Raw genomic sequence first — 23,120 nt, 5'->3', positions numbered from 1 at the left:
CCTGAGAGAGAGACCTTCTTCCTGTGTCCTGTCCTTTTATTACCTTTCTGTTCTGTCATCTCATTGGCTGTAAACCCAACCACATGACTTCCTCATCACTGCCTGTCTATACAGACCTCCAGGTCTCTATGGTTGGTATTGAGAATAAAGGTGTGTGTCTCCATGCTGGCTGTGTCTTTGAACACACAGAGATTCTGCTTTGTCAGACTTGTCAAAACAAAATTGCATGTTCTACAAAATGCATGTAATCAGATTAAGGGCGTGTGCTACCACTACCAGACTTCTGCGTAATGGCTTGCTCTTAACTCTGATCCCCAGGCAACTTTATTTACATACAAATAAAATCATGTTTCAGCACAAATAAAGTATCACCATATGACCCTGACCCCAGTACCTGGGACTCTGAGGAAAAAATGTCTCTACAAATTTGAGGTTGGCTTGGGCTACATAATGCATTGGAGGCCAGCATGGGCTAGAAAGTGACACCCTGTCTCCAACAAAACAAAACACAAAACAAGAGAGTTGTTAACTGATTTGATACTGAGTGGAAATGGTTGAAGATGGGTGGGCACTATTTTAAAGTTATTTTGTCATCTTTTATGTTTGCTTTTAGTGTTTATATAAATAAGCACACCACACAACTAACTCTGCTTTACTTGAGAATTCTGAAAGACAAAGGTCCCAGTGAGAGACTAGTAGTTAGAGCAGGTGTGGGTTTCTGTCTTCAGAAGAATGGGCACTGAAGAGGTGGTTCAGAGGCTAAGAACACCAGCTTCTGTTGCAGGGGACCTGGGTTTGATTCCCAGCACTCACACAGTTAGACCAGTTATCTCAAATCCAAGTGGAAGTTCCCTCCTCCTTCTCTTTCCTGACTCAGTCTCAGAAATCCCAGTTTCTCATACACTGTCATCTATTGATTATCAGGGGGTCTATGCTTCTGAACTTCAGCACAGGATGTGTCTGTGACTGTACTTTGTCACTCAGAAGGGGTGAGGTAAGATATCTCTGGAGACACACTTGTGTCATCTCTGGACAGAAGGTCTGCTACCTTTCTTTACAGGAAGGGTGGGAAAGGATGCTGATGACAGCTGAGTTTGGTGAGAGAGGTGTGCTTTCGGACCCTGATTTTTGTCTCATTTGTTTTCCCCCTTTCCATTTCATTGGAAGTCTAGCACTTTTTAAAAGACAGGATCTCACTGTGTAGTCCTGGTTGACTTAGACCTCTCTACAGAGACCAGGCTGATTCCAAACTCAGATCGGCCTGCCTCTGCCTCCAGAGTGCTGGAATTAAAGGTGTGTGCCACCACTCTATACAACTTAATTTTTTTTAAAAAAAAAATAATGACTCTCAGGACCTCTGATTTCCTATCAGATAATTCTCCAGGTGACTCTGACTGAGCAGCATATTCTTTTATGGGGTATCTTGGCAGTGGGTTTTGATGCCCCCTTGTTGATCTATGAGTTTGAGTTTAGAGTTTAGTGTTCAGAAGTCACTCTGCCTGTTCATGTGGCATTGTCTGGTAAGTGTGTTAGTCTTTTAGTTAGTAAATGATACACATAGTTAGTATGTGGTTAGTAAAAATAGGTCATTTTCTACCTAAAAATATTGTCTTCAACATGATGAGTGAGTGAGCTATCCCTGTAGTCTTGTGCAGGTGAGTAGAAGTTCGATACTGGGTTCGATGATGGGTACTTTTGTTTAAAAAGCTGTTCCACATCCTCTGTTTATTTAGAAAAACAAATAACAAAACAAAACAAAAACCAAACACAAACACAGAAGTCTAGAAGAATTCAGAGACTGGCCCAGTAGCCGAGGACTGTCTCCGGTAAGTGATGGAGTGCCAGTGCCACAGCACACTTGTCTGGCTTCTCCTCTCCATCTTCCATCTTGAAGAAGAGACTTCTTTTTGCACAATCTGCAAATATTTTTATTCTTTGGATGCAAGTACAAAAATATGTACTGGGTACCTTGCTTGGTGAGTGATAATTATTTTTGAATTAACAAATGAAAGTAACAGGTTTGTGTTTGGTTGCTGGTGTAGAACTCAGAACTTGGCATGCGCCAAGCTTCTGCTCTGAGCAATGTGCTCAGCCTGGAGGATGCTCTTAACACAACTTTCCTTTACTTCCAAAATATACCTGTGATGTTTTCAAACTTTGTATTTTATTTTGATGACTTTGATATTTTACTTTTGATGTTCTTAAAAGCAAAATGAAAGATTTTTGTCGTTACATTAGAGGCAAACTGTAAAGTACTATATTATTCTCTTTATGAATTATAATATCTATCCCATCTAATAAAACTTTGGTTATATGGTACTAAAAACAACAATTCATTGTACTTCCAGTTTCTTTGAAGTTTGTAGTCTGCCCAAGTCTGAACACAATTTTCCTAAATCAAAGATACAGTGGAAGACTAAGAAAACCTAAGTAAGACCTTTTTTCTCAGGGAGCAGAAATGGGAGATTTCCCCCAGGTTTGGAAATATGTTTGCTAGATCCCTTCTGTACTGTGCACTTCAAGTGCAGACACTAGCACATCAGATAAATTATGTTTAACATTGCCAGATGCACTGTTTGTACACTAGAGGCTTTAATGTTTTATGTTCAATACAAGTATTGAATATGAAGACAGACTTAGTTAGAAGTAAAGGTAATTACATTTTATGTTTCAAATATGTAAGTGAATGAACAAAAATTTTCAGTTACTTTTAGACAATTTTGAAGTGTTTTTTCCTTTGAAATTGTTTACATTTACTTATTTTATTCACTTTTGTGTGTGTGAATGTGTGTGCCTAAGAGTGTGCACGTGCTATGGTGCATGTGTGGAGGTTAGGTGACAACTTGTGGGAATCTGCCCTCTGAGTACTAGAGATCAAACTCAGGTTATTGGGCTTGGTGACAAGTACCCTTACCAGTTGAGCTATATCATTGAATCCAAAATTTGAGTTAGCTTTTTATTTATTTATCTATCTACCTATTTATCTATTTATTTATTTACTCATTTATTTATTTATCTATTTATTCATTCATTTGTTTGTCCATTCATTCATTCATTCATCTGTCCATTATTTATTTATTTATTTATTTATTTATTTATTTATTTATTTATTTATTTATTTATTTATTTATAGGGTCTAACTATGTTGCTCTGCTTAGCCCAGAATTCACTTTGTAGGCCAGGCTAGCCTTGAACTTACAGAGATGTACCTGCCTCTGCCTCCTGAGGGCGATGATTAAAGGTGTGCACCAACATGCCTGTCCTGAGTTTGAGTTAAGTTTGAGTGTTAATGAAATGGCCAAATAGCCCCATTTTATATGTATCTAGTAAACTTATTTTAATGATGTAATAATGATTTAAATTAGTTTAGGAATCAAATAGGAAGCAATAATTAAATCTATACTTTTTCCCCCTCAAAACTTGTCCTTTTCTGTTTAAATATTTTAAGCCATTTTAAAGAAGATGCAGCTCTAGTGATCTGTGTGGTGTTGGGGAGACAGCTCTGTTTCCGGCCCTGGACACACCTCAGAGCTGCAATTCACTTTTGCTCCCGTAATTGTATAACTAGCCAGGCCCTTTCCACTCTTGTGTGTGTCTTCTAATTTCTAAGCCAAATATACTGTTTTGCTAGTATATTAAAAAAGTTACTTTTATTTTATGTGTATGGATGTTTTGCCTGCATGCATGTCTATTCCTTACATTCATGCAGTGCCTGTGGAAGGCAGAAGAGGATATCAGATCCCTTGGGACTGGAGTTGTGAGCTGCTATGTAGGTGGTGAGAATGGAACCTGGGTCCTTGTGAGGAGTAACTGGTGCCCTTAATTGCTGAGCAGTCTGTATCTCCAACATTGCTAGTGTGTTTAATGGTTGGTGAAACAAGAATCATAGTCTTGTTTTCATGGAAAATTAGTGATGACTAGAACCTTAAATAAGGAGCCCAAGGTCACAGAGCTGTAAGTAGAAGTTGCTGCTCAGGTTAGTTTAGATTTCTGTATGTCCACTGAGTCTGTTCCAAGTTTGTTCTGAATTAAGATGAAGCAAATACTGTTTTCTATGGGGAATTCTATCTTTTATTTGCTAGTCTAATTGTCCTTTTTGTTCCACAGGGATGGTTTTAGATTTTCATCCCAGGAAGCTGCTTCTAGTTTTGGTGATGATAGACTACTGATAGAAAAATTTATTGATAACCCTCGTCATATAGAAATCCAGGTTAGTACTGTTCAAGATACCTTCTAGTGGTTGAGACTGAGACTATGCTAGGATGCTAGGATGGTTGTGGTCTGGATTGAAATGATAGAGAAACCCACCCCCAAAACACAGCAGTCTAAAGTGAGTGAATAGGCTAAATACATTCTACTATGGAATCATCCAATCTCTTCCAGGACTGGATCATTGGAGGCAATTTTTAAAAGGAATAATAATATATGCTATTACTGCATTGTCTTACGGTTTCTATTGCTGTGAAGAGAAACCATGATCATGACAACTCTTATAAGGAAAGCATTTTATTAGGGTGGCTTGCTGGGGGATGTCTTTCTGTATGCTGTGAATATATGTTGTTCCCATTGGTTAATAAATAATCTGCTTTGGCCTAGGGCAAGGCATTATCATCATGGCAGGTGGCATGCAGGCAGACATGGTGCTTGAGAAATAGTTGAGAGTCTTACATCTTGCAGGCAACAGGAAGTGGTCTGAGATACTGGGTGGTATCTTGACCATGTATGAGACCTCAAAGACTGCTTCCACAGTGACATACTTCCTCCAACAAGACCACACCTACTCTACAAAGCCACACCTCTTAATAGTGCCACCTCCTTTGGGAGCCATTTTTTTTCAAACCATCACATACATATAGTAATATATTTGTACATATAAGCTACAGTAATATATATATATATGTATATATATATAAATATAAATATAAATAAATAAAATAAAAGGAATCTTCCTTTTCATCTCATTCCTTCTCTACAATTTTCCTGTTCATGTTATTCTCTTTAAGCAGCAGAGTTCTCAACTTTTCTGAAGTCCTGCTTACACGTACAGGACTTTTCTGTGTAGCCCAGGGTAATCTTAAGTATGCAATCCTCTTGCCAGACCATCAGAGCACTGGGACTTGTTGTTTTAGGAATGGTGTGTTGGTCTGTGACTGTGCTTAAATGAATATTGTTTGGTATGAGTGTGAGAGTAGATGCTTTCCCATTTGGCTGTCTGGTTTTTTCTAGTAAATGATACTATATATTGTGACAGCCATTTGTTGTAAATTAGTGAGACGGGTTCATTGTCTTAATTATTTTTGTTTTATAAAATAACTGGGGAGATGGCTTAGTTGGTTGAGCTCAGTTTCCAGACTCCACATAAAAGACCAGGCATGTCTGTAATCCCAGTGCTGAGGAAGCAGAAACAAGAGGCTCCCTAGGGTCCAGTGGCCAGCCACCTGAGTTGTTGAGCTGTGGGCTCAGTTACAGATCCTGTCTCAAAATGAGATGGAAAGTGATAAGAGGAAAACACCTGATTTCCACCTCTGTCCTTCACATGTTTGTGTGTTTGCACCTGCAAACATATGTACACATACACATGTAAACATATAACACAGGGAGAGGGGGAGGGGGAGGGAGAGGGAGGGAGGGAGGAAGGGGGGGAGAGACAGAGACAGAGCGAGAGACAGAGACAGAGAGAGAGAAAGAGGGAGAGAGAGAGAGAGAGAGAGAGAGAGAGAGAGAGAGAGAGAGAGAGAGAGAGAGTGTGAGTATGTGGTATGGAATATGGTACTGTTAATGCTCTAAATTGGTTTTTTTCCTCCCAAACTAAAAGCTTAGAGTAACTTGAAAGTTTCTCTCCGGGCTCTGCCAAGCCCCCATAGTCTCACAGCCCACTTATAAAATAATCACTCAGAAGCTTATATTACTTATAAACTGTATGGCTGTGGCAGGCTTTTTGCTATGTAGTTCTTATATCTTAAATTAACCCATTTCTATTAATCTGTAAGTTGCCATGTGGCTCATGGCTTACCGCTACTTTACATCTCGCTTCTTGTGGTGGTTGCTGGCAGCGTCTCCTGACTCAGCCTTCTACCTCCCAGAATTCTCCTCTCTCCTTATCCTGCCTACACTATACTTCCTGCCTGGCTACTGGTCAATCAGCATCTTATTTATCAATTAATCAGAGCAACACATTCACAGCATCCCCAGCACTTCCCCTTTTCTTTTTTTCAAAAGGGAAGATTTTAACTTTAACATAGTAAAATTACATATAACAGAACAATTATCAAGCAAAAATTACAGTTACAATATCTAGTCTATTTATAATATCTAGTCTATTTGTATTTGGCAAAAATTAAAGAAGATATTCTATCTATCCTATATTTGTAAGTCTAAGATTTCATATCTAACTTATCTTTTATCATGACTAAGGAAATTACAACTATCTAGTCTTCAACTACATCAAAGACCTCAGAAGGAGGTAATATTACCTGAGAAATGGGAGAAGGATGCAAGCAACTTTTGGGAGTCTTGCGAGAGTAGACAGAGACAGAGACAGCTGGCAGCCTGGACAGTTATTCAAAGTTCCTCTGTAAAGCTGGGGCATCTGTCTTCAGCCCACAGGCCTAGAGTCTCTCAGTCATTTCTCTCTGTGTCCTGTAGAATGTCTGGCAGTTTCCTCTGTGAAGCAGGAACCTGAAGGACCATTTTGCCAAGCAAAGTTCAGTGGTCACCTTCCTATGGGTCCTGCATGTCCAGTTGATCAAGCAGTCCAGGCAAGAACAGTTTCTTGCCCAAATGGCTATTTTTGCCAAGAAGAAGATAAACTCCATATAGAGTGTCTTTGATGCCAATCCTCCTCTCTAAAGTAAATCGGTGCTGCCAGGAGCAGACATGTCTCATTGTCTAGAAAGTCTAAATTTTTAAAACATTTTAAATGCCATATTCTGTAGTGTTTGGAGTGTTTGGAGACTATCTACCTACTTGAATTATATCTATGTGTACCTAGAAAACTTAACATGACTGTAAGTTTGACTTTCATAGAAGCCTAATTATTAATCTGTATTTCTTAATTATCCATTACAATCTAAATGAGTTACATAAACATAATACCTTAATCAAGAGTAGAAATATATATATATTTCTATATATATAAAGTAGATATATATAGTAGAATATATATATAAATATATATAAATATATATATTTATATATATATATAAAAATATATATAGTAGAATAAAATCAACTCTAAATTTGTATCAATAAACTAAAATTCATAGCAATGTAAAACATTTTAAACAAGTTACTCTTTAAAAGTAGGTTCAATAATCCACCCTTTTATCCTATCATATCTATATCCTATATTTCCATATGAGCTTAGGCTTTTTAAGTTCCTTAAGTCTCCATGTAAATTTTAGATTTTACCCATTAACCTAATTCCTCCCTAACACACAATTGTGGAGATTTGGATTTGGGTTGTATTGATTCTAGATTGACTTTTCTAGTTAATCCACCAACCTAGAATAGCTCATAGTTTACATATGTGTCTTTGGTAGTCCTCTCCAGCAGTGTTTTGTAGTTCTAAGCCTGAAGGTTTTATGTGTCTTTCATTAGTCTTTTCCCCTAGACATTTGTTCATTCGATGCTTTGCTGTGTTAGCCACTTTATAAGTTTGATTTGCCATTTATTTGTTGCTCATGTAATAGAAACAGGTTATTTGTGTGCATTGGTCTTAAACCAGGTATCTTTTCAAAATCCTTTTAAAAATTTATGGCTTTAGATCTTATGCTGAGTGAGAAACCATCTCAGATGCAGAGGTGGAAAACACTGTTCAGCTGCTAGGAGCCCACTTACACCACTTGATCTCGAGATGCCCCTGTTTCCTGAGAGACCATGGCTCCTTGAGGGTGGAGATGAGGTCTCAGCCTTTTGCTGTTCAAACAGCTAGGCCTTTGTCTTTCATTAATATTTCATCAATATCCAACAAATTTTGTTAGTTAAGTTGTTATACTTCTACATTAGTCTTTTAGTTTAATTACTTTTGACCTACCCATCTGGGTTATGTTCTTCATAAGTAAGTCTATCCCCTCTTAGCTTAAATGGGTAACCCAGATGTTTCCCCCATCTGATCTGTCTTAGGTTTTTAAAAACTATTCACTTTCCAATTTTCATGAGCTTATTTGTATTAGATAGTTTATGTATATAGGGTTGTTTCAACAATTCTATCTCCAGTGGGGACCAAGCAGTATCTGTTCACCCTGCCTCACAAAGACCCAGTGACAAGCCAGAGATTCCCCTGGGAAACCAGTGAATTTATTAGGTTTACTTATAGAGCATGAGTGAGGGGTTATGGGCAGAAGTGTGGGTGACCCTAAAGTGGCCACATTGCAAGGTCTGCATCTAGCATGAATGATGGCTTTCCCATGACGGTGCAGATGGGGCCCCCTTCTTTTTTGTCTTTTCCAGCCTGTACACTCTAGACCCTCCCAAGACCCAAAGCCACAGGTAATTAGGGCAGAGTTATATACAAGTGGCTGGGAAGGATGGCTGGAATGTCAGGTGAGGGTTCAGTGACCCTCTCTAGCCCCTCGTTCTATGCGGGAACGTCAGCAGTGAACAAGCACAGCTGTAGTGACAGTTTCCTGCAGACATACAGTAGTTTGACTCACAGGACAGTGTCATGTAATAAGCGTAGTTCACAGAAATGAAGTCCATTTTTACCCTGTCTCCTGGAACTCTGTGTTCTGCCCTTAGATGATGTTATCCATTTCTTGAATGCCTCCCCACAGTCTAGGAAGTATATCTGTGCATGTCAATCACCTGTTAATTTTCATATCATATCAGCTGTTCTATCCTGTGTCCTTTCTCAGGTGTACACTGGCAATGTAAATAACTCTGCTCTGTTTTATATCCTCATGGCCATGATTCTTAACTAGAGAACCACTATCATTCCCCAGGCTGGGTTCAGGGATCCTCAAGGGCATGCATTATCATGAAGCCTCTTGAGGAACTAGTGGTGTGGCTCTATCCCATTCAGCACATGTATCTATAAAGGGTTATAGTCAAAATAAAATAACTTTCAAGGATAAGAATCATCTTTCCCTTATAAGTGTGTTTTATTCATGTTTCCCAGTGTATATCATTACGTGTTTTTTAAAAATGCTTGATAAATTCCCCGAGCTTTTAATTTTGACTTTGTATGTATGGATATTTTGCCAGCACATATGTCTGTGTGCACCACTTGTGTGCCAAATTCCTTACACTTTTTAGAGCAATCAAGGAGACTATATAGAATTAGAGAAAACAAACACTTGATTCTGTATTTGAGTCTTTTTTTTTTTTTTAACAGTTTCAAGTGCTTTTTCAGATTCTTAGTTATTTTGACTTTATTTCTTGGAGACTAAATGTGCTTTTACTTCCTTGCCAACTAGAGTTTAAATAAAGAGATTGAGAGTTATTTTGAGGGATTAAAATATTTTTAGATGTACCTCATGCAGCTACCTTGGAGTCTTAGAAGTAAAATGCCAATCTACTGGCATCTGATAACTCTAAAATTTTCCTTTATTACTTGAAATGATTTTTGAGTTAAGAAAGGCTTTATTCCCAGAAAATGTTTCAGCCGTATATTTGCTACTTATTTTATAGCTAACTATGCCTGTTGTAAGTATGATTTTTTTCACTAGCCATGTAAAACATTAAGATGCTACTTCTATTGGCTCTCTGGAATGCATGGAGAAACAGAATAACAGAATGCCTTGCAGTGAGGCTGGATAGATAGCTGCTTGGTGCTAAAACTAGTGACTCAGAGCTCTTAAAACAAGTCTGTGAACCTAAAACATGTGTTCAGAAATATTTGAACAACTCTGAATGATTCATCTCCAGCTGAGTGTCGTGTTTTCTCCAGTAGCCCCAGTTCATTTCTTCTTATCACAAATGGAGAGCATCATGGTGTATTGTGGACTAGCTCCCAGCCATTTTTTTTAGTTTTCTCTAACAAAATAAGCCAGGGTAAAGTTATCCATATACAAACAACAATGTATTGGCGATAGATTCATAAACTTCCACTCCCTGACTAACAGACATTTGATAAGAACAGCAGACCGGCTTGGGTAGTGATGGTGTCACCGCTCCATTGGTGACCAGAAGGCATGGCCCTGGCAGCACTGATATTTCCTTGCTTTCACAGTGGCTTCCGACCTTTTAGCCATTATTAAATGATACTCATATGCCGTCTGTGTGCTTGAAATGCAACATGAGAATCTTTCTCCTCAGATATTTTTGCTTGTGATATTTTATTTATTCTAAAATTGTAAATATACTTTTCTTCTGTTAATATCAACCTAATGTGTGTTTTGAGAGCTATGTGTATTCTCTGAGGTCTTGATATTAAAAATCAAGAGAAGTTATATGGGGAAGCATTAACAGGTATACCCTCTCTGGGGATTTCTCAAGTGTTACCACTCTCAGGTTTTAGGTGATAAACACGGCAATGCTCTGTGGCTCAATGAGAGGGAATGCTCGATCCAGAGAAGAAACCAGAAGGTGGTAGAGGAAGCACCAAGGTAAGAGTCACCTCCTAAGAGCATCCATAATGCTTTTAAGGATTTTCTGGATTACATTTTTTTTTATTTGCTAAAATTACCTTAATATAAACTTTAATGGCTATTTCTATATTAATGATTTGTAATCTGTTACCTAATTTCCCTCAGTACTTCAGTCCATAAGAATGAGAAAACACTTGAAAAAGAAGTAGGTTTTTGTTAGAAGAGAGAGTTGGATAGATAGCAACTGTGGCTTGTTTAGGCTTTGGGGTTGTGCAGAACCTGCCAGTGTCCCTGGGATACCTGGAATAGATGTGCTTCTCATGTGAAAGACACATTAATAAGGTTGGACCTGTCTCCCTGCTGCAGAAGTACTTCTAGACACAGTTCTTGAAAATCCCTTGACTCTCCAGAGCTCCTCTGGTGGCTCCTGGCAGCTGCAGTAGGTTTTGTGAGGCTGTTTCACCGACCTTCATTTTTCAGTTAATACTAGGTTGTATTTGTGTATATCCTGGTATTTTCCTTTTTCTTAAAATCCCCAGTTAACATTGAATATGGTGGCAGTACCTGGGAGGCAGAGGCAGGTGGATCTCTGAATTTGAGGTCAGCCTGGTCTACATAAAGAGTTGTAGGCCACCTAGAGCTACATAGTGAGACCTTTGTCTAAATAAAACCAAAAAGAAAATGAAAAATATTCCCAATTGAAGCTGGGCATGGTGAAGCATGCTTATAACCTTAGCATCTCAGAGGCGGAAGCAGGAAGTTCACCGGGAATTCAAGGCAGCCTGTGCTATGTAGTGAGTACCAGGACCACCAAAGGGTACATTGCAAGACCTTGTCCCACAAATCAAAATTAGGCAACCCCTCCAAAACTAAAAAACAATACCCAGTTGAATGTATGTAGTTGTTTTGAATTGCCAAGCACTAAAATATGTATCTAATTGTAACTTTAATGTGCAAAGCCAACATGCCTTGATAGAGTGTGTATAGTATCTCAAAAGAGTATATATGACTATGGGTCAATTTTAAATCACAATGTAAAATTAATACCTATTTTAGATACATTAGTTAAAAATACGGGGTAGTATGGTGGTCTTAAAATATGGTATGTTAGCTGGGCGGTGGTGGTGCACGCCTTTAATCCCAGCACTTGGGAGGCAGAGGCAGGCGGATATCTGTGAGTTCGAGGCTAGCCTGGTCTACAGAGTGAGATCTAGGACAGGCACCAAAACTACACAGAGAAACCCTGTTTCGAGACATCAAAAAAACAAAAAACAAAACAAAACATGGTATGTTAATCCTTTGACATTGCTGTCATTTAGTGTTGGGGGGTGTCTACATCACCTCCCTTGATTCTCTGTCCTGTGACTGCATTGCCAATTGAGTACATAGAAACTGTGCTGCTACTAGGCAAGGTTTATGGTATAGGAAAGGATAAGACCAGAAAGGGCAAAATTGAGTAGTGTTATTGGTGGTTGTTTTCCAGATTTCTCTATGCCTTTATTTATTAGGGCACTGCAGAACTATATTTATAATAAGAAAGACCTTAATACCTGAAGCCACCAAGTAATCCCAATATCACCCTCAGGGGAGAATAGAGTACACTTTCCATTTACTAATCAGGTAAGCTCTGTCCCTATGGCAATCCATATGACTATTGAAGGCTTTACTCTGTCAGTTTATATGGAATTGAAATATAATACTAGTGTTAAAAGACACCACAGGGTTGCATGCAGCTCAGCCCTCAACTTAAGGAATGAGACAGCAAAGTGCCCAAGTCTTTGGCTGAAAAACAAGGGATGGGATGACAGATTAAAAGCATCTTGAAATGTTAAAAAAAAAATCAGCCAAATGCACTCTAGACCTTATTTGTATCTTGATTCAAAGAAAACTAGTCTTTATAATGATATTTATGAGGTAGTCGGAAATTTTGAATACTGACTGAATACTAATTAAACACTGACAGGCTATAAGGAGTTCTTGTGTTACAAAAAATTAGTTGCAAGCATAAAGAGATGGGAGTTTCTTCTGATGAAGCAGTCCCTAGCTTCAACTTTACTTAAACAAACAACCCCAAATTCCCCAGACAAACAAAAACCAGTGAGTCGGGTAGGAAAGTGGGTGTGTAACATAGTTAAGCCAAGTGTGGCTCTTTATAAATGATTATGTACCAAAGGAAGGCACATACAAGTTCAGCATCCCATCCCATCATGAATATTATCCAGCATGTCTGACAGATATTATTGAAGGATTGCATCAACCTGCAAATAGAAATGTAGTTAATGTTGATCTCTTGTGTGGAACCAGAATCTAAAAGTACTGGTTATTTGACATTCTCTCTCTCTCTCTATCAAACACACATACACACACACACACACACACACACACACACACACACACGTATATCTATATCTTCATTTAAACAATTTTTAAACAAGCATTTACAATGTTTGTTGAAAACATTTTAGCTTGAACTGCCTGTGGAGAATGACAGGTATTAGAGGTTTATTCGATGCAGAAAGGTATTGTGGACACTGAATTAGCAAATACCAAGCTGTTTTTTCCTAGGGAAAATACATGTTTGGGCTCCTTGAGCCTCAGGCCATAGCATTTTCACATAACATGCAAATATGACTTACATACTTGGTCAGTGTAGAACCTTGCTTTCTGTATGTTCAGGTTGAAGAGCACCTTAATTAACAGTAGTGCAAGACTGTAATGTATTTCTTTCTAGGCTTACCTCACATGTAGGCTTCCTCCATGAGACATTTCATGGCCATCATGCTCTTAGGAGCCCAATAGCACTTAAGCATGAAAGTCAAAGATCTCTCAAGCAGTGAATCGCCCCCTTTCTCTTTCTCTCTCTCCTTGGGGATGACAGTGGTTAAATATAAGCCCTAGAATAGGAAGACAGAGCAATTTGTTCATCCTCAGCTTTTGACAGTTTTCTTCTCTCTGCTTGTTCATGTGTGCATAAAGGTGCTACACATATGTATTTTTAAGGGTACATAAGTTATCGTAAGTAGGCAAGTTTGCACATATAGAATCTATGAAGAATGAAGATAGTATATGTCCATTTCCAAAGTTATTTCCATTTTTTAGCTTGAAGCAACTCCTAGTATATATGTTCAGTTTTACTAGGTAAAGGTTAGTTAGTTCATTTTAGAAATGAAGTTGTAGGGAAATGTGAAAGGATGAAATGTTCCATAAAATTTTGATGTTGGATTGGTGAAGCATGATACAATGTGTGCTATGAAACACGATCAGCTCCTAAACTGGTACAAAAGGATCTATGTAGCAGTTTTATGTAAGCCCATAAAAGATTACTGGAGGCTTTGCTCCAAGTGCTTTGTCTATTTGTAGCATTTTTCTGGATCATGAGACTCGCCGAGCAATGGGAGAACAGGCTGTGGCTTTGGCTAAAGCTGTGCAGTATTCCTCTGCTGGAACTGTGGAATTTCTCGTGGACTCCCAGAAGAATTTTTACTTCTTGGAAATGAACACAAGACTCCAGGTAACAACACCTGTTTTTCTTTCTCTCCATGTTCTGTGCCCCTCCTCATTCTTTTTCTTGTTTCGTTTTGTAATAAAATTTAAAAATCAGTGCCATAAACTTAAATATTTTCTTTCCATACTTGTGCTGAGACACCTGCTAAGGAGATTAAGCAGCCCACCGACTTAATTGAAAAAAATTTATGTGTGTGGGTGTTTGCCTGTATGTGTGTATGTGTACCACATGCATGCAGTGCCCTGAGAGGCCAGGAGAGGGAGTCAGATTCCCTGGGACTGGAGTTACAGATGGTTGTGAGCTGCCATGTGGGTGCTGAAAAATCAAATCTGAGTCCTCCAGCCCCTCACTCTGTAAACTTAAAGGCTCATGTTTAGCCTCCTACTCAGTTATTATTCCTGATACTTGATACTTTATATGGGAGATCTCTTTTGGTTTGCTTGATCTCTTTAGGATGAGCTATACTTGTCAGGACTTGTGTGCTGGTCAGAGAAGCTGGATGCTATAACATCCAGAGGTAGAAGAAGGGGATATAATGTGAACTTCTGGGAATAACTCCTAAAATTGCAGTGATACCCATGTTTCCAGGGAACTGCCTCCTCTGCCCCAGTTAGGAAAAATCCAGTGGCCATCCTGATTTGTGACTTCTTGAGTTTCAGCTATGATCTCAGAGGTCACCAGTGCTATAACATGTGGCTTTATTTTCTTTCCTTTCCCCCTCTTTACTTGAATGGTAAAACACATGTATAAAAGTAGACAGAACACAAGCGTATTGAATGAACTATTATGAAGCAAAAATCATGTAAGCACCAGCTGGGTCTAGTTGTGCAAGATGCCAGCATTTTTTGCCCATTTCGTTCCATCTTCCTCCATCACTGGACTGTCTCCTATTCTGGTGGAATCTTGAACATTGTCCTGTGTTGCCATACTAGTTTTACTAGCTATTTTTTGTTTTTATCTTTTGTTAATGGGTCATACAGTATTTATTCTTTGATGTTTGTGCAGTTCAAACAGGGAGTTTCATGTTACTTCATATGACACTCCCTGCTTTGAAGAAAATGCCAGTTTATAGTTTATCTATTTAGCTTCTGTAGATACTTAATTTGTTTCCCATTTTACTCACTTAGTGAAATCATAACCTGGACCAGAGTCTGAGGTCAGGCTGTCAGCAGAGTCCGTTCCATCTTGAAGCTGAGCAAGAATCTGGCGTCAGGTGGTTTTCAGTTAGCTCATTGTTCTTTGGTTTGTGACAGCACAGCTCTAGTCTCTGGCTCAGCTGTCACCTGGCTTTCTCCTTCAGTATCCCCATGTCCAAAGTTCCCTCTTTTTAAAAGGATAACAGCCATCAGATTTTGGGGTCATTCCTCTCTAGTATAACCTTAACTTGATTATATCTGCTAAGACTCTTTCCAAATAAGGTCATATTCACAGATTCTGGATGGACATGAATTTGGAGGGAATTCTGTTCACTTTGGTGCACTATTTGTAAAACACATTTGGTCTGCCGAAGCAGAAAATATGTTGTGGTTTCATGAGACTGGGATGGATGGGTGTCCTAGATTGTGAAATGCCACCTTTAGTAATAGAGACGACAATGTAAATCATACTGTGCCTGCCATTACATAGTCCACTCTGCTTCCATTAGGCCTTTAGTGTGTGTGTGTGTGTGTGTGTGTGTGTGTGTGTGTGTGTGTGTGTGTAGCAGTTGAGTTCCTTTGGGCAGAAGCTGAGTAGGGCTTGAAGGTTTCTGTTGCTCTGATGGCCCTTTATCGATCACTGGGGTGCCCAAGCACTTTCTCCGCTGCTTTTCCACGCTTAGCTTTAGCTGTCACTTGCTTCAGTGTGCTGTCTTCCTGTTCATACCTGTCCCCAGAACTGGACACTTCCTTCCTGTGACACAGGAGTGATTGCAAGAAAGATACTTTCTGTGCTTGGGCTTAACCAGTCCTTGTGGTTTTGTATGCTTGAGGTGGGTTTGTCTGTCCTTCCTTAGTGACAGGGGAGCTAATGGTCAGAATTCAGGGTGGTTTTCTCAACAGCTCTTTTTGCACAATTTATCTTTCTTTATTCTTTCACTCTTGATCTATCTCTGAATACATTTTACATGCATCTCCGTATGCAGTTTATAATTTTTAAAGGCAAATTCTATCATCTTGTCTAGGCCTAGACAACATTATGAACTCTTAGGTATTTATACCACCTTTTTTTTTTTTTTTTTTTTTTTTTTTTTTAAACAGAATGGCCTTGAACTCCAGGCTCAAGTGAACTTCTGGCCCTGCTCCATATAGCTGGACTTGTTTTGATGTATTTGGACTTAAATTTAGTCTGTTTCAAGTTTCTGTTTTTCTTACCCCCATAGTTTTTCTCTTCTTGGATTTCCAATGCTTAGCATTTAACTTTATTTCTACTGTGGTTTGAGAGCTGTGTGTACCTCTAAGCTTTTGTTAGAAACTATCCCACAACAGACAGCTTTGATTTATCCAAGTCTGATGTCAGCTCGTTTGTGTTTGCCTGGCCCACTGGCTGCATGATTAGGCCACTCCACTGTCATCCAGGTAGCGCCTCTTACCGTTGTTTTCATAGTCGTCTTCCATTCCGCCCACATAGAGATCTTTTTTTCCTTACTTTGTATCTGAAAATTTCTTTCAAAGACTTGCTTGTGGCATATGTATCTATCTCTCTCTCTCACACACACATGATATATACATAATCTATATGTATATATCATGTGCACGTGTGTATTATAAGTAATTAAATTTTTTATGTCATTTCTTCCTTCTGTTTCTTCCTTTAATTCCTCCACATTCCTTCCTCCAACTCCCTCTCAAATTCATTGTTACACCTGCCTATTTCTAGGGAGACTTTCAAAATTCTGTTTTTGCTTATGTGTGTAGATAGTTTCTTTCTTCTGACAATAGTTATGAATTTGTTTTTTTAATTACTTAAAATGTTTAAAAATCTATTAGTGTTGTGTGTATTCATGATGTGTTTGTGTGAGGGCTGCATATGTTGTGGTGCATGTGTGGGCAGAAGATTACTTCAAAGAGCCAGAATCAAACTCAGGTCACCAGGCTTGCAAGGTGTGAACTTTGAATGTCATTGGCCCCCATAACCCCATAACCTCATAGGGAGTGGCACTATTAGGAGATGTGGCTTTGTTGGAGGAAGTGTGTCACTGTGGGGGGCTTTGAGATTTCCTATGCTTAGGATACCACCCAGGGTCTCAGTCGACATCCTGTTGCCTGCAACATACAGGACACTCAGCTATTTCTCTAGCTTGCCTGCACACCACCATGCTCCACACCAGGATGGACTGAACCTCTGAACTGTAAGTGAGCCCCCTCAATTAAATGTTTTTTTTTTTTTTTTTGTTTGTTTGTTTTTGTTTTTTATAATTGTTACTGTGGTCATGGTGTCTCCTCACAGCAATAGTAAACCCTAACTAAGACACATGGCAAACACTCTTACCTGCTGGGCCATCTTGCTAATACTGCTTAAAAAATTAAAAGTAAAAATTTTAAACAATTGATTTTTTTCTTCTTTTTCTTCAGTGCTTGTATACATATATATGTACATGGAATTCATAGGACTTCCTGAGTCTGTGGCTTAATGCCTCTCAACAATTTTTGAAAAATCTCTATTGCTATTTCTGGCTTAATCTCTTCCTCCTGAATTTTTTAATTTAGGTCATTTCATTACATATCCTTTCTTTGATAATTGTCATCTTGCACATAGCCTCCCTTGGCCTGCTCTTGTTTTCTTGTGCTGTACTGAATGCATTATTCACCCACTAGTTTATAGTTTCTGTTGTTTACACATCAAGATTTGATTCTTTAAAAATGCAGTTCAGTGCTTACTCTCTTTTCTCATCTCTTATTCAACAGTTTTTTTCTTTAAACACAGTCAGCTTAGTTGTCTTATGTATGTGTGACAGTTTCCATTTCTGAAACCCTGTGACTCTGCACTCTGCTTGTTGACGCTGTTCACGTGCTGCGTAGAGGCTTGTATGCCTTTTTTTTTTAAATCTCTGACTGCATGCTGCTTATTTAAATATTTATTTATTTAATTTTATGTATATGAATGTTGTACATGCATTTAGGTAGGTGCATTATGTACATGCCTGCTGTTGGATCCCCTGCAACTGGAGTTACCAATGGTTGTGAGCAATGATGTAGGTATTAGAAACTGAACCTAGGTTCTCTGCGACAGCAACAGTGCTCTTGACTACTGAGTCATCTCTCTAGCCCCAGTATATTGGTTATTATTATTTTTTTGTAAATTCTTTTTAGTGGTTCATTGAAGTCTTAGATGATGGATCTTTTCTTACAGAGATTTGTCATTGTTTTGTTTTTGCTGCATGCTCATGTGTAATAGTATTTTGTGGCACTAAGGGCAACTAGTAGAAAGTGAAGCTTCTTGGGCTTCTGAGGGGTACTGAACCCATCTGCAGTCCAGCCAGGGGCTGATTCTCTTGTACATCACTCTGCCCTTGAGGGTGTGCTCCTTCGTGGTCTCCCCTTCCCATGGAGGAGGTTTCTCTATGTCCTCTCTTGTGATGATCTTTCACCTTTATGGCTGTATTTTTCAATTGCTCATTACGACTAAAGGAGGAAACTACACCCTAGTGTTACTGTGCACCTGGAGTGCACATGCCTGTACAACAAACATGGCACCAATGCTGTGCCTGTATCCCTGCATGCTCGTCTGTTGGATTTTGGCTGATACTTCTTTCCTGTAGTGTTACTCTTTGATGTTTTTTTGTTTTGTTTTTGAGACAGGGTTTCTGTGTAAAGGCATTGGCTGTCCTGGAACTTGCTTTGTAGACCAGGTTGTCCTGGAACTCACAGAGATCCTACTGCCTCTGCCTCCCCAGTGCTGGGATTAAAGGCGTACACTGCCTCTTCCTGGCCTCTTAAGAACATCCTCTCCTGTTACCTAATCCCAAGTAACTATAAATACAGGTTCCAAGCTGATGGCTTTAAGAAGTACATTATATACATGTGAGTGTGTGCCTTGACTCACCCCTGCCTGTCTTGTCCCCTAAGTGTAGCCTGTGCCTTGCCACCATCTTATCTTTTCCTTTCTAAATGACACATGGCAGTGCCTCCCTGACACCGAGAACATCAGCATGAGCCTCAGCTGCAAGGGACTTGGCAGATGAGCATGCACATCAAATACTAACTAGTCCCATGAGTGTTACCACCAAAGTCTTAATCTTTGAGAGTAATATGAAAAAATGGCTAGTAGAGTAAAAATCTACCTGTCAAATAACAGATTGATTTTCAGCAGAAGTGATGTTTTTAGCTGTATTTTGAGGCCAGTATCCTAAATATCTGTAGCATTTATTATTGACAGTAGTTGGATACTCCTTTTGAAATTGTATTTCTTAGCTCATATTCTCTTTGTGTGAATATCCTTAAAATTTTGCCTTTTGGATATGAATTTGATTTTTTATTACAGTAATAGTTTTCTAATAAAGTGAATCTAATTAGATAATGAGCTAGGAAATCATGTTTTTTATTAAGATGGGGACTTCATTATGCCATGGTGAGAGCAGCTGCTTGCAAAGGAATCTGGAAAGAAATTTGTGGTGAGAGAACATTTGTGTTTTGTTCTACAAAGACAAGATTGTTGGGTCAAGTACATGTTATCATCTATGAAATTAACAGCCAGTGTCTTTTATAGGGCAATTTGTAACTGTGTCCCCTATTCCCTGAGACAAGGTCTTGCTATGTTTTCTGGACTGGCCTTGAACTCCTGGTCTCTAATGATACTCTTGCCTTAGCCTCCCTAGTAGCCAGCTGTGTGTATTACCACACCTGGCTCTTGTGGTTTTCTTTGTTACCTCATCTGTTTCTGGCTCACTTGTTTTAGCCCATTGTTTTTTAAAACTTGCCTTACAGTCTTCTACATCAGGCACCTCTCTGTAGTTGGTTGAAATCGTTGCAATACCTCAGTGCCTGTCTGCTTTTATCATGGATAGCTTGCCAGGAAATTCTATCACCTCAAACATTACAGAATTGCTTTGGGGGTTGGGAGAGCTGGAGGTGGGGAGTCAAATTGGTAGAAAATTTCATTGTGTTAGTTCTGACAGTACTGAATCCTGTGCTATTTAACATCACCCTTTGATACAGTTCACTCCCAGTTAATATTTATTCACATTTCTTTTCTTGGATTTATTTGCCATGACCGTGACCCTGCCAGTTAGTAAGAATAAATGAGTTTTGCCTTCTTAGCATGTGTTTGTATGTAGGGGTGCTTGATAGTAAATAGGACAGAGTCATTAAGAACAGATCTTGGACTTCTCACAATGTTAAGGAGGCCTTTCTTGCATGTCCCCTTTATGCTTATGTAATCTTGGCAGGCCTGGAACTTGTTGCAGGTCAAGATGCCTTCACACTTGCTGTGATCCTCCTGCCCCTGCCTCCTGAATGCTGGGAGATTATATGTATGTGCCACCATGTCTGCTTTAAAATATTCTTTTGTTTTGATAGAAACTTTTCTTCTCTTTTTAATAAATTTACTTTCATTATTTTAAAGTGTGTGTGTGTGTGTGTGTGTGTGTGTGTGTGTGTGTGTGTGTGTGTATACATGCATGTGCCTGTAGAGGACAAAGGCATGAAATCCCTTGGAGCTGAAGTTACAGGTGGTTGTGAGCCACTTGATGTGCTGGGAATTGAACTCCAAGAGCAGGAAATGTTCTTAACCCCTTACATTTTTTTTTAAACAGTGTATTTTCTCTTTCTAATTTCTAAGATGAGATCTAATGCTTAAAGCACACACCAAATTCTGCAGTTCCTGCAATCTTTTTTTTTTTTTTTTCTTTAATTAGTGTATCAGCTTGAGCAGAGAGGGCTGTAATTTGCTTTGTTGCTTTCTCTTGAAATTTCCTGATGGGCCGGTCACTTTCCCAGCTTCAAGCCACATGTGTTGTCTGGTAACAGAATGTGAGCAGCATTTTCACTTGGTGGATGTCCCTAAGGGTGACATTTGAACTGACAAATTTTGTTTTTCTAGAGATGCCGCTGAGAGTCACCAAGTTAAGGCATGGATTCTTGGGTCAGATTTGTTCTCAATATGGTCAGATGATGGTAGAATATCCTGCACATCCTTAGATCCTTTTACACTGAGCAAAGTTTGCATGATCTCCTTCTCTCTCTTTTTCTCTCCTGCTGGTAGAATATCCTGCACATCCTTAGGTCCTTTTACACTAAGCAAAGTTTGCATGATCTCCTTCTCTCTCCCTGCTCCTTATCCCTCCATTCTCCCTGTGGTTGAGAAGGTCAGATATGCCCATAACTCTTGCATAAGGCCTGAATTTAATACCTGGTGGGTTCCTATTGTGTGGTACAAGCCTCTCTGCCTGTGCATCCTACCAGCCCTTGCTACATGAAGTTGGCATCTGGGCTCTGATGCTCTGTGAGCAGGTGGCTCTTCCTCACCTGAGTCAGAAGCCACTTGATCCCCAGCATGGGCATAAAAGCCTCATCACCAGTCACAGGCATTTACCCTTCATCTGTTGCCTGTCTTCTTGACTTCGTATGTTGTTATTTTCTGATAAAAGTTTTGTTTCTAAGAGGTTGAGTTTTAAAACCTTCTCTCTGATGTAATTTGTGTCACTGTGACAGTTTGGGTTGCCCCTATTCTATGATAAACCAAACTCTACCCTCCATGTTTTCTTCTAGAACTCATTTTATATTTCATAATGGAGTCTCTCTGGAATAAATTTTAAGACACTCAATTGATTCAACTATATCACATATCTGTTACTTTAGAAAACCTTTCTGCTTGTTTAGGGGCTAGTGCTCTAATGCCTTGGAGATTATGTCATATATTATAGTTCAGTATCCAGGAGAACTATATTTTTATTTTTACGTGTTTAAAATTTAGTTTATTAGATTGTCTTATTTACATTTAATAAAAGAAAAAGAATTAAAATAATGATGTTGCCAAAATATTGGAAAAATATTTATAATTTCCCAGATATAATTTGTAAGAAAAATGATTATGAAAAACATTTTGCTATTGGTTTTTATTTTCTAATTTGAAATACTGTATTGTTTCCCTTTAATAAAACTTCATGGGAATTGACTGTCTTCCCCTAACTCTTCACTTTTGCTGTTTTACTATTGTTCTCATTAGCCCTCCATTTGTCTTCTTATCTGTAGGCATGGCTCTCCTGGTTTGCATATTGATATTTTAACTTGGATGCTCAGTGTAATGGCTAAAGAAACTCCATTTTATGCCAGGCATTCATCTTGGTACTCACTAGTCATCTGTCTCTTCTCTAGTCCTGGAAGATAAGTCCCAGTAACCCTAACTCAGTGACCTCCCACCCTAAAATGTATAGCCATGACCATCTACTTGTTATGATATGACGAACAGCTTTTTTGGCTTCTGTAACTTGCTTATGCACATAACCAAAGATTGTTTTGAGTTGCCTTAACCATTTAATTTGGCAGAACAGACCAGGTTTTCCTTGCTTACATAGGTATTGAATGCATTGTTTTTTCCTCTTTAAGAAACCTTTCCCATGCCCCTCCTTCCTGACATGCCTGAGATTCAGCTCTAAGGCTATTGTCCTGTTAGTACCTAATCAATAAATATTTTAGTTATAATTAATTTGAGTCTATGGTCTTTTTGCAGGGGTCATAAACTTCATATCACTTAGCACCAACATCTTAACCACAGTTCACCATCAGTGAGCCCTTTGTTTTTATTCACCAGATGATCAAGAATTCATACTTTATCATACCTATGGGTACTGTTTTCTTGTTAGCTATTCAAGTGGGCAATAGAAAAGGCTACCCTTACAGGTTAAGAACATTTTACCTTGTTACAGAAGTTTGGGGTTTGAAATCAATTAGCATGTTGCTTCTTTTTGACCCAATATAAACCCTTGAGTAACTATTAAAACATACAAAAGAAAACAGAGAGGAGGAAAGGCTCTTTAAACTTAATGTGCTGTGTAGTGGTGAGAGGGTGATGTGTGTGATGGTGGAGCAGGGTATGGAGAAGGGACTGAAACTTTGGGCAATGTGGTGGCTGCTTTATCAACTTGACACAAACTGGAATCATTTAGGAAG

General features: G+C 38.8%; 1 protein-coding gene across 3 annotated transcripts in view; it reads left to right on the top strand.

Annotated features, from left to right (window-relative positions):
* Pcca (propionyl-CoA carboxylase subunit alpha) overlaps positions 1-23,120 on the top strand; it is a 378,979-nt gene that overhangs the window by 137,847 nt on the left and 218,012 nt on the right. For all 3 annotated transcript variants that reach the window (XR_009381162.1, XM_059273166.1, XM_059273165.1), the window contains exons 10-12: positions 4,108-4,210; positions 10,453-10,547; positions 13,890-14,040. Coding sequence is in view for 2 of the 3 variants with exons in the window: in XM_059273166.1 (XP_059129149.1) it covers positions 4,108-4,210; positions 10,453-10,547; positions 13,890-14,040 (349 nt within the window). In the remaining variant the exon portion in view is untranslated. The remainder of the gene's footprint in view (positions 1-4,107; positions 4,211-10,452; positions 10,548-13,889; positions 14,041-23,120) is intronic.

This window comes from Peromyscus eremicus, chromosome 9, assembly GCF_949786415.1.
Source record: "Peromyscus eremicus chromosome 9, PerEre_H2_v1, whole genome shotgun sequence".
Classification (NCBI taxonomy): domain Eukaryota; kingdom Metazoa; phylum Chordata; class Mammalia; order Rodentia; family Cricetidae; genus Peromyscus; species Peromyscus eremicus.
Note: the sequence above shows the minus strand (reverse complement) of the source record. Positions and strands in the feature narration are given on the sequence as shown.